Raw genomic sequence first — 12,791 nt, forward strand, 5'->3', positions numbered from 1 at the left:
CAGCGCCGCGGCGGGGTACGCCAGCTTTAGCTGGCGTATGTCCATAGAAGCCTATAGGCTTCTCTCCGCGGCGCTGTGTGAGGGATCCGATCGGATCCCTCCCAGCATGCCCTGCGGCCGCCCCCGTCACCCCGCGCATGCGCAGACTGACTTCTGGGGTTGAATCCCGGAAGTCAGGCTGCCGCTGCGCATCGCGGAGGACAGCTCTTATCGGAAGAGCTGTCCTCCGCAATGCTGATCGCATATGTTAGTACATATGCGATCAGCATCATGGCGCAGGGCGGCGATGTACATTAGTACATCCCGCCCTATGAATTAATGTTTTGCACAGAAACAAATTAGAATTAATTTGTTATATAATATTATTTATCTCTTCAGCACTTCCTGGATTGTCTTGTACTGAGGTATACTGTACTCTTTTTTAGATATTGATGCCCCTAAGAACTTGGTGGCCTCTGAAACTACACAAACAGAAACCACCCTGACTTGGACTCCACCTATTGCGCAGATAGATGGTTACATACTCACTTATGAGGATGAAAGCGGCAATCGTCAGGTAATTTGCACAATCTGTGAGATAATATTCTTTAAAGCCTGTTTTTTTGCCGTTCAAAGGGCCGAATGTAATCACCTCTGAGGTTTGCTGGAGGTGGGAGTACCCGGCCGAACTCTGACCTTTTTTTTTAAAGGGCCAATCATTTGCAAAGCATGGTTTTGCCTTGTAAATGTTTGTCGCTTTAAAAAAAAACCTCAGAGTTGGGCTGCACCTCTGGCCAACTTGGATTTCATTACATCCATCCCAAATACTATGATTGATAATTAGATGGTTTGCTGTCCAGCTCTTATATTTCAGCGGACACACAAAGTTCTCAGGTCTTGGAACGGGCCCTAGGAAAAATATGTCCCAACATTTGTGGTTCTATGAATCTACTTGAAAATGTGCATGGTGGAAAGTGCATTTACACACACAGGGCTAAATTTACTAAGATGGGAGTTCTATTTAAGATGGGATGTTGCCCTTAGCAACCAATCAATCAAATTTTACTTCTCATTTAAATAGCACCTTCTAGAAGGTAATACCTGGAATCTGATTGGTTGCTATTGGCAACATCCTATCTTAAATAGAACTCCCATCTTAGTAAATGTACCCTACAGAAGGAAGGAGAGTAATTGTAAGAAGGAAAGAGAAGGAGCTATTATGGGGGTAATTCCAAGTTGATCGCAGCAGGATTTTTGATAGTAATTGGGCAAAACCATGTGCACTGCAGGGGAGGCAGATATAACATGTGCGGAAAGAGTTAGATTTGGGTGGGTTATTTTATTTCTGTGCAGGGTAAATACTGGCTGCTTTATTTTTACACTGCAAATTAGATTGCAGATTGAACACACCCCACCCAAATCTAACTCTCTCTGCACATGTTATATCTGCCTCCCCTGCAGTGCACATAGGCCCTCATTCCGAGTTGTTCGCTCGCAAGGCGATTTTAGCAGAGTTACACACGCTAAGCCGCCGCCTACTGGGAGTGAATCTTAGCTTCTTAAAATTGCGAACGATGTATTCGCAATATTGCGATTACAAACTACTTAGCAGTTTCAGAGTAGCTTCAGACTTACTCGGCATCTGCGATCAGTTCAGTGCTTGTCGTTCCTGGTTTGACGTCACAAACACACCCAGCGTTCGCCCAGACACTCCTCCGTTCCTCCAGCCACTCCTGCGTTTTTTCCGGAAACGGTAGCGTTTTTATCCACACGCCCATAAAACGCCGTGTTTCCGCCCAGTAACACCCATTTCCTGTCAATCACATTACGATCGCCGGAGCGAAGAAAAAGCCGTGAGTAAAAATACTATCTTCATTGTAAAATTACTTGGCGCAGTCGCAGTGCGAATATTGCGCATGCGTACTAAGCGGAATTTCACTGCGATGCGATGAAAATTACCGAGCGAACGACTCGGAATGAGGGCCATGGTTTTGCCCAATTGCTAACAAAAATCCTGCTGCGATCAACTTGGAATTACCCCCTATATTGGCAGATTTACTAAACATCAGATTTTCAAAGCTATAAGATGATAGGCGTCCTTGATGTTTTTCAAACAACAATAGTAATTAATGCTAAACAAGCCTGATTTAAACACCGATCATTGGCCCTCATTCCGAGTTGTTCGCTCGCTGCTAATTTTAGCAGAATTGCTAATAGGCTAAAATCCGGCAGTTCTGCGCATGCGTATGCACAGCAGGGTGCACGCGCTAAGTATTTTTACACAAAACTATGCTAGTTTACTCACGGGTGAACAAAGCTTTTCAATCGCTCTGCTGATCGTAGTGTGATTGACAGGAAGTGGGTGTTTCTGGGCGGAAACTGGCCGTTTTCAGGGAGTGTGCTAAAAAACGCAGGCATGCCAGGTAAAAACGCAGGAGTGGCTGGAGAAACGGAGGAGTGGCTGGCCGGACGGTGGGCGTGTTTGTGACGTCAAACCAGGAACTAAACGGACTGAGATGATCGCAATCTAGGAGTAGGTCTGGAGATACTCAGAAACTGCATGGAAATACTTAATAGCAGAATTGCTAATCTTTCGTTAGCAATTCTGCTATGCTAAGATACACTCCCAGAGGGCGGCGGCTTTGCGTTTGTATTTCTGCTAAAAGTAGCTAGCGAGCGAACAACTCGGAATGACCACCATTGACGGCTTTGAAAATCTGATGTTTAGTAAATCTGTCCCTTAGGCTGACTCATTGACTTTTGATCTTGGATCCTAGTTCTGACTCTGGCGTTTTGTAAGGGTAATCATATTCTGGTTGTCTTCTCCAGACTGTGGCTGATTCTGACTCAGATGCATCTTTTTTCAATAATATAAGAATTTATAAAAAAAAACAACAACACATTTCAAGCCTTTCACCCCTTTGGGGGTGAACTTTTGAAAATTCTCTTCTTAGTGGATGCCTATGTCACAAAACACAGCTACTGTCCAAATTTTAAGTTCCTAGTCCTCATGGTTCCGGAGATTTCGTGATGAGTCAGTGAGTCAGTCAGTGGTATTTAGCTGTTATATTTGTAGATAACATTTATGTAGATATCTCTTTTTTGTCTATCTAGGGTGGTGCTGAGAGTGAGGGGGAGAAAGGACGAAGAGGGAGCTGAGAGGGAAGAGGGGAGGGGCCAACCCACAGTAACCAGCCACACACTGAAAGGGCTGGAGCTGGGTGCATGGCGGAGGAGGGCCCTGGAGGCGGGAGGAAAAGGGCTGTGGGGAGGCAAGAGGTGGAGCAGCCGGAAAGGGGCTTATCTCCATCCTGACATGTCCGGGATAAGCATAGATGGTGGTCGCAGTATGCCCCACTACTTAGACTGGTGCCTCAAAAATAAGGGGGGGGGGGGGGGGCTAGGCAGCCACCCTTCCTGTTCTGACACCTATGCATGTGGTGCATAACTACACATTGAGGCTCTAGTGTGTATACTTAGGTGCTTTTGTTGCCCAAATTGTGCTCTATTTGTACTTTATGTACTTATTTGTACATCTATCTATGCTTGTGAAGAATCAGAAGTATCTTGCACTTATGCCTCAGAGGCTGATTCTAATACAACATTCATTTAGAGCCAAGAACCGGGGTTATTGCCGGTACAAGCCGTCGCAACCTAGGTCCTGGCTCGGCGTGAAAGGGTAGACCTGGGTTGTGCATCCCAGGACTGTCCTGGGTCTGTTAACCGAGTCACAGAGTTATTCCTGGATCTGATCCTTGTCAACTGCAGTGTGACCTGGGTTATTGATGGGTCAAATATTGCACAAGTGTGCATCTGAATATATAAGGACTGAGACACCCACTTGTGTGTCTCGAGATACAACAAACCACCTTTGTGCGTCTTTAAGCGCTACCCTCGGCCGCACCTTTGAAACTTGCATTTATCTCATGCCAGATGCAGATTCTCTTTCAGAGTATGACTTTTAGTGCAAGCAATTAATTAATAGAGATGAGCGCCGGAAATTTTTCGGGTTTTGTGTTTTGGTTTTGGGTTCGGTTCCGCGGCCGTGTTTTGGGTTCGACCGCGTTTTGGCAAAACCTCACCGAATTTTTTTTGTCGGATTCGGGTGTGTTTTGGATTCGGGTGTTTTTTTCAAAAAAACCTAAAAAACTGCTTAAATCATAGAATTTGGGGGTCATTTTGATCCCAAAGTATTATTAACCTCAAAAAACATAATTTCCACTCATTTTCAGTCTATTCTGAATACCTCACACCTCACAATATTATTTTTAGTCCTAAAATTTGCACCGAGGTCGCTGGATGACTAAGCTAAGCGACCCTAGTGGCCGACACAAACACCTGGCCCATCTAGGAGTGGCACTGCAGTGTCACGCAGGATGGCCCTTCCAAAAAACACTCCCCAAACAGCACATGACGCAAAGAAAAAAAGAGGCGCAATGAGGTAGCTGTGTGAGTAAGATAAGCGACCCTAGTGGCCGACACAAACACCGGGCCCATCTAGGAGTGGCACTGCAGTGTCACGCAGGATGGCCCTTCCAAAAAACACTCCACAAACAGCACATGACGCAAAGAAAAAAAGAGGCGCAATGAGGTAGCTGTGTGAGTAAGATAAGCGACCCTAGTGGCCGACACAAACACCGGGCCCATCTAGGAGTGGCACTGCAGTGTCACGCAGGATGGCCCTTCCAAAAAACACTCCACAAACAGCACATGACGCAAAGAAAAAAAGAGGCGCAATGAGGTAGCTGTGTGAGTAAGATAAGCGACCCTAGTGGCCGACACAAACACCGGGCCCATCTAGGAGTGGCACTGCAGTGTCACGCAGGATGGCCCTTCCAAAAAACACTCCCCAAACAGCACATGACGCAAAGAAAAAAAGAGGCGCAATGAGGTAGCTGTGTGAGTAAGATAAGCGACCCTAGTGGCCGACACAAACACCGGGCCCATCTAGGAGTGGCACTGCAGTGTCACGCAGGATGGCCCTTCCAAAAAACACTCCCCAAACAGCACATGACGCAAAGAAAAAAAGAGGCGCAATGAGGTAGCTGTGTGAGTAAGATAAGCGACCCTAGTGGCCGACACAAACACCGGGCCCATCTAGGAGTGGCACTGCAGTGTCACGCAGGATGGCCCTTCCAAAAAACACTCCACAAACAGCACATGACGCAAAGAAAAAAAGAGGCGCAATGAGGTAGCTGTGTGAGTAAGATAAGCGACCCTAGTGGCCGACACAAACACCGGGCCCATCTAGGAGTGGCACTGCAGTGTCACGCAGGATGGCCCTTCCAAAAAACACTCCCCAAACAGCACATGACGCAAAGAAAAAAAGAGGCGCAATGAGGTAGCTGTGTGAGTAAGATAAGCGACCCTAGTGGCCGACACAAACACCGGGCCCATCTAGGAGTGGCACTGCAGTGTCACGCAGGATGGCCCTTCCAAAAAACACTCCCCAAACAGCACATGACGCAAAGAAAAAAAGAGGCGCAATGAGGTAGCTGTGTGAGTAAGATAAGCGACCCTAGTGGCCGACACAAACACCGGGCCCATCTAGGAGTGGCACTGCAGTGTCACGCAGGATGGCCCTTCCAAAAAACACTCCACAAACAGCACATGACGCAAAGAAAAATTAAAGAAAAAAGAGGTGCAAGATGGAATTGTCCTTGGGCCCTCCCACCCACCCTTATGTTGTATAAACAGGACATGCACACTTTAACCAACCCATCATTTCAGTGACAGGGTCTGCCACACGACTGTGACTGAAATGACGGGATGGTTTGGACCCCCACCAAAAAAGAAGCAATTAATCTCTCCTTGCACAAACTGGCTCTACAGAGGCAAGATGTCCACCTCATCATCATCCTCCGATATATCACCGTGTACATCCCCCTCCTCACAGATTATCAATTCGTCCCCACTGGAATCCACCATCTCAGCTCCCTGTGTACTTTGTGGAGGCAATTGCTGCTGGTAAATGTCTCCACGGAGGAATTGATTATAATTCATTTTAATGAACATCATCTTCTCCACATTTTCTGGATGTAACCTCGTACGCCGATTGCTGACAAGGTGAGCGGCGGCACTAAACACTCTTTCGGAGTACACACTTGTGGGAGGGCAACTTAGGTAGAATAAAGCCAGTTTGTGCAAGGGCCTCCAAATTGCCTCTTTTTCCTGCCAGTATAAGTACGGACTGTGTGACGTGCCTACTTGGATGCGGTCACTCATATAATCCTCCACCATTCTTTCAATGGGGAGAGAATCATATGCAGTGACAGTAGACGACATGTCCGTAATCGTTGTCAGGTCCTTCAGTCCGGACCAGATGTCAGCATCAGCAGTCGCTCCAGACTGCCCTGCATCACCGCCAGCGGGTGGGCTCGGAATTCTGAGCCTTTTCCTCGCACCCCCAGTTGCGGGAGAATGTGAAGGAGGAGATGTTGACAGGTCGCGTTCCGCTTGACTTGACAATTTTCTCACCAGCAGGTCTTTCAACCCCAGCAGACTTGTGTCTGCCGGAAAGAGAGATCCAAGGTAGGCTTTAAATCTAGGATCGAGCACGGTGGCCAAAATGTAGTGCTCTGATTTCAACAGATTGACCACCCGTGAATCCTTGTTAAGCGAATTAAGGGCTCCATCCACAAGTCCCACATGCCTAGCGGAATCGCTCCGTGTTAGCTCCTCCTTCAATGTCTCCAGCTTCTTCTGCAAAAGCCTGCGCTTGAGACAGGTGCATTCCACCTCCTATATCGTGCTCAATTGTATAGGCTTGAATGGCCTTTTGCTGCTCCTCCAACCTCTGAAGCATATAGAGGGTTGAATTCCACCTCGTTACCACTTCTTGCTTCAGATGATGGCAGGGCAGGTTCAGTTGTTTTTGGTGGTGCTCCAGTCTTCTGTACGTGGTGCCTGTACGCCGAAAGTGTCCCGCAATTCTTCTGGCCACCGACAGCATCTCTTGCACGCCCCTGTCGTTTTTTAAAAAATTCTGCACCACCAAATACAAGGTATGTGCAAAACATGGGACGTGCTGGAATTTGCCCATATTTAATGCACACACAATATTGCTGGCGTTGTCCGATGCCACAAATCCACAGGAGAGTCCAATTGGGGTAAGCCATTCCGCGATGATCTTCCTCAGTTGCCGTAAGAGGTTTTCAGCTGTGTGCGTATTCTGGAAACCGGTGATACAAAGCGTAGCCTGCCTAGGAAAGAGTTGGCGTTTGCGAGATGCTGCTACTGGTGCCGCCGCTGCTGTTCTTGCGGCGGGAGTCCATACATCTACCCAGTGGGCTGTCACAGTCATATAGTCCTGACCCTGCCCTGCTCCACTTGTCCACATGTCCGTGGTTAAGTGGACATTGGGTACAGCTGCATTTTTTAGGACACTGGTGACTCTTTTTCTGAGGTCTGTGTACATTTTCGGTATCGCCTGCCTAGAGAAATGGAACCTAGATGGTATTTGGTACCGGGGACACAGTACCTCCAACAAGTCTCTAGTTGGCTCTGCAGTAATGATGGATACCGGAACCACGTTTCTCACCTCCCAGGATGCCAAGGCCTCAGTTATCCGCTTTGCAGTAGGATGACTGCTGTGATATTTCATCTTCCTCGCAAAGGACTGTTGGACAGTCAATTGCTTGGTGGAAGAAGTAAAAGTGGTCTTACGACTTCCCCTCTGGGATGACCATCGACTCCCAGCAGCAACAACAGCAGCGCCAGCAGCAGTAGGCGTTACACGCAAGGATGCATCGGAGGAATCCCAGGCAGGAGAGGAATCGTCAGAATTGCCAGTGACATGGCCTGCAGGACTATTGGCATTCCTGGGGAAGGAGGAAATTGACACTGAGGGAGTTGGTGGGGTGGTTTGCGTGAGCTTGGTTACAAGAGGAAGGTATTTACTGGTCAGTGGACTGCTTCCGCTGTCACCCAAAGTTTTTGAACTTGTCACTGACTTATTATGAATGCGCTGCAGGTGACGTATAAGGGAGGATGTTCCGAGGTTGTTAACGTCCTTACCCCTACTTATTACAGCTTGACAAAGGCAACACACGGCTTGACACCTGTTGTCCGCATTTCTGGTGAAATACTTCCACACCGAAGAGCTGATTTTTTTGGTATTTTCACCAGGCATGTCAGTGGCCATATTCCTCCCACGGACAACAGGTGTCTCCCCGGGTGCCTGACTTAAACAAACCACCTCACCATCAGAATCCTCCTGGTCAATTTTCTCCCCAGCGCCAGCAACACCCATATCCTCCTCATCCTGGTGTACTTCAACACTGACATCTTCAATCTGACTATCAGTAACTGGACTGCGGGTGCTCCTTCCAGCACTTGCAGGGGGCGTGCAAATGGTGGAAGGCGCATGCTCTTCACGTCCAGTGTTGGGAAGGTCAGGCATCGCAACCGACACAATTGGAGTCGGACTCTCCTTGTGGATTTGGGATTTCGAAGAACGCACAGTTCTTTGCGGTGCTACTGCTTTTGCCAGCTTGAGTCTTTTCATTTTTCTAGCGAGAGGCTGAGTGCTTCCATCCTCATGTGAAGCTGAACCACTAGCCATGAACATAGGCCAGGGCCTCAGCCGTTCCTTGCCACTCCGTGTGGTAAATGGCATATTGGCAAGTTTACGCTTCTCCTCCGACAATTTTATTTTAGGTTTTGGAGTCCTTTTTTTACTAATATTTGGTGTTTTGGATTTGACATGCTCTGTACTATGACATTGGGCATCGGCCTTGGCAGACGACGTTGCTGGCATTTCATCGTCTCGGCCATGACTAGTGGCAGCAGCTTCAGCACGAGGTGGAAGTGGATCTTGATCTTTCCCTAATTTTGGAACCTCAACATTTTTGTTCTCCATATTTTAATAGGCACAACTAAAAGGCACCTCAGGTAAACAATGGAGATGGATGGATACTAGTATACTTATGGATGGACGAGCGACTGCCGACACAGAGGTAGCTACAGCCGTGGACTACCGTACTGTGTCTGCTGCTAATATAGACTGGATGATAAGGAGATGAAATTAATATATATATATATATATAATATCACTAGTACTGCAGCCGGACAGGTATATATATTTATTATGTAATGACTGATGACGGACCTGCTGGACACTGTCAGCTCAGCAGCACCGCAGACTGCTACAGTAAGCTACTATAGTAGTATGTATAAAGAAGAAAGAAAAAAAAAACCACGGGTAGGTGGTATACAATTATGGATGGACTGCCGAGTGCCGACACAGAGGTAGCTACAGCCGTGGACTACCGTACTGTGTCTGCTGCTAATATAGACTGGATGATAATGATATGAAATCAATATATATATGTATATATAATATCACTAGTACTGCAGCCGGACAGGTAGATATATATTTATTAGGTAATGATGACTGATGACGGACCTGCTGGACACTGTCAGCTCAGCAGCACCGCAGACTGCTACAGTAAGCTACTATAGTAGTATGTATCAAGAAGAAAGAAAAAAAAAAAACACAGGTAGGTGGTATACAATTATGGATGGACTGCCGAGTGCCGACACAGAGGTAGCTACAGCCGTGGACTAACGTACTGTGTCTGCTGCTAATATAGACTGGATGATAATGATATGAAATCAATATATATATATGTATATATAATATCACTAGTACTGCAGCCGGACAGGTAGATATATATTTATTAGGTAATGATGACTGATGACGGACCTGCTGGACACTGTCAGCTCAGCAGCACCGCAGACTGCTACAGTAAGCTACTATAGTAGTATGTATCAAGAAGAAAGAAAAAAAAAAAACCACGGGTAGGTGGTATACAATTATGGATGGACTGCCGAGTGCCGACACAGAGGTAGCTACAGCCGTGGACTAACGTACTGTGTCTGCTGCTAATATAGACTGGATGATAATGATATGAAATCAATATATATATGTATATATATAATATCACTAGTACTGCAGCCGGACAGGTAGATATATATTTATTAGGTAATGATGACTGATGACGGACCTGCTGGACAATGTCAGCTCAGCAGCACCGCAGACTGCTACAGTAAGCTACTATAGTAGTATGTATCAAGAAGAAAGAAAAAAAAAAACCCACGGGTAGGTGGTATACAATTATGGATGGACTGCCGAGTGCCGACACAGAGGTAGCTACAGCCGTGGACTAACGTACTGTGTCTGCTGCTAATATAGACTGGATGATAATGATATGAAATCAATATATATATGTATATATAATATCACTAGTACTGCAGCCGGACAGGTAGATATATATTTATTAGGTAATGATGACTGATGACGGACCTGCTGGACACTGTCAGCTCAGCAGCACCGCAGACTGCTACAGTAAGCTACTATAGTAGTATGTATCAAGAAGAAAGAAAAAAAAAAAACCACGGGTAGGTGGTATACATTATGGATGGACTGCCGAGTGCCGACACAGAGGTAGCTACAGCCGTGGACTAACGTACTGTGTCTGCTGCTAATATAGACTGGATGATAATGATATGAAATCAATATATATATGTATATATAATATCACTAGTACTGCAGCCGGACAGGTAGATATATATTTATTAGGTAATGATGACTGATGACGGACCTGCTGGACACTGTCAGCTCAGCAGCACCGCAGACTGCTACAGTAAGCTACTATAGTAGTATGTATCAAGAAGAAAGAAAAAAAAAAAACCACGGGTAGGTGGTATACAATTATGGATGGACTGCCGAGTGCCGACACAGAGGTAGCTACAGCCGTGGACTAACGTACTGTGTCTGCTGCTAATATAGACTGGATGATAATGATATGAAATCAATATATATATGTATATATAATATCACTAGTACTGCAGCCGGACAGGTATATATATTTATTATGTAATGACTGATGACGGACCTGCTGGACACTGTCAGCTCAGCAGCACCGCAGACTGCTACAGTAAGCTACTATAGTAGTAAACTATGTATAAAGAAGAAAGAAAAAAAAAAACACGGGTAGGTGGTATACAATTATATATATTAATTATATACAATTATATATATATATATATATTAATTAAACTGGTGGTGATTATTAAACTGGTGGTCAGGTCACTGGTCACACTATCAGCAACTTGCAAGTAGTACTCCTAAGCAGTGGTGGGATTCAGCCGGTTCGCACCGGTTCTTCAGAACCGATACCTAATGTTAGATATGGTTCTGAGAACCGTTTGCTAATGAGCGCTGCCAGCTTAGGCGCCGATTCTGTTACCCCAGTAGAGCTTGCCGCCGCTGCCCCCGCAGCCCCCGCAGCCCCCGCAGTAGATTGAGACGCGCTGGGGGCTGCAGAAGCGCTTCTGTACCATAGCAATGAAAAAAAAGACAACCAAAAATGGCCGCCGCCAAGGAGGAGACAGACGCTAGAGGACACATTTGACCTCTAGCGCCTTTCTCCTCGGCGGCGGGCATTTTAAGAGGGTGGTTTTTTTACACTACTATGGTACAGAAGCACTTTTACAGCCCCCAGCATGTCTCAATCTACTGCAGGGGCTTGCAGTAACCACTGATGCCCGCACCCACCCTCCCTACTTTACTGATGCAGCGGCCAGGAGATACCTGGCAATACACAGGAAAGCCCTGGCAACGCACAGGAGACCCCCTAGCAACACGTATGAAACCCCTGGCAACGCACAGGAGACCCCCTAGCAACATGTATGAAACCCCTGGCAATGCACAGGAGACCCCTAGCAACACGTATGAAACCCCTGGCAACGCATAGGAGACCCCTAGCAATGTAAGTGGCATTATTGTGTGTGGGCATAAATGGTGTCAGGGCCATAACTGTGTGTATCATAATATGTAATTGGCGTTACAGTGTGTGGCATAACGCATAATGGGTGTTATTTGAGTATCAAATGCATGAATTATTAAACTACCTTTCGGTATACTTAAAATGGTCATTAGGACATAGAACCGGTTGTTAATTTATTTGAATCCCACCACTGCTCCTAAGCATACAATCACAATATATATTATACTGGTGTGGCACTCTGGCAGCAAAAGTGTGCACTGTATGTTATATGTACTATGTACTCCTGAGTCCTGCTCTCAGACTCTAACTGCTCCCCACTGTCAGTGTCTCCCCCACAAGTCAGATAATACAATACAGTCACACTATCTATCACTTCACTTCAGCAAGTACTAGTAGTAGTAGTACTCCTCCTAATGCTCCCCAAAATTACTACTGTCTCACTCTCTTCTCGAATCTCTATAAACGGAGAGGACGCCAGCCACGTCCTCTCCCTATGAATCTCAATGCACGTGTGAAAAATGGCGGCGACGCGCGGCTCCTTATATAGAATCCGAGCCTCGCGAGAATCCGACAGCGTGATGATGACGTTCGGGCGCGCTCGGGTTAACCGAGCAAGGCGGGAGGATCCGAGCCTGCTCGGCCCCGTGTAAAAAACCCTGAAGTTCGGGCGGGTTCGGATTCCGAGGAACCGAACCCGCTCATCTCTATTAATTAATCAGTTAAGTAACATGACTGCAACACCCCCATAAAATGCCCATAAAACAGTGTAATCTCCGTGAATAGCAACCTCCCAGTCACCGTCCAGGAATGACCAATACATTTCTAAAGCATTTTAGGCGCTATTAGGTTCTGAGTCTGATTCAGTGATGGATGCATTAGAATAGCCGCTGTGACGTAAAACTCAGCAGCTGTACTAAGATATGCAAATACCGCAGGTGGCGCCTTGTGTAAATAGGCGCCTACTGTCAGAACTGTGATCGGCTGCTGCGTCCAAAGATACAGCATTGTATCACATCGTTC

At 46.5% G+C, this 12,791-nt stretch overlaps 1 protein-coding gene across 4 annotated transcripts in view; it reads left to right on the forward strand.

The window, feature by feature from the left end:
- LOC134957652 (tenascin-N-like) overlaps positions 1 to 12,791 on the forward strand; it is a 618,734-nt gene that overhangs the window by 586,161 nt on the left and 19,782 nt on the right. For all 4 annotated transcript variants that reach the window (XM_063939692.1, XM_063939695.1, XM_063939693.1 and 1 more), the window contains one exon: positions 426 to 556. In XM_063939692.1, coding sequence (XP_063795762.1) covers positions 426 to 556 — 131 coding nt within the window. The remainder of the gene's footprint in view (positions 1 to 425; positions 557 to 12,791) is intronic.

Source organism: Pseudophryne corroboree, chromosome 9, assembly GCF_028390025.1.
Source record: "Pseudophryne corroboree isolate aPseCor3 chromosome 9, aPseCor3.hap2, whole genome shotgun sequence".
Lineage (NCBI taxonomy): Eukaryota > Metazoa > Chordata > Amphibia > Anura > Myobatrachidae > Pseudophryne > Pseudophryne corroboree.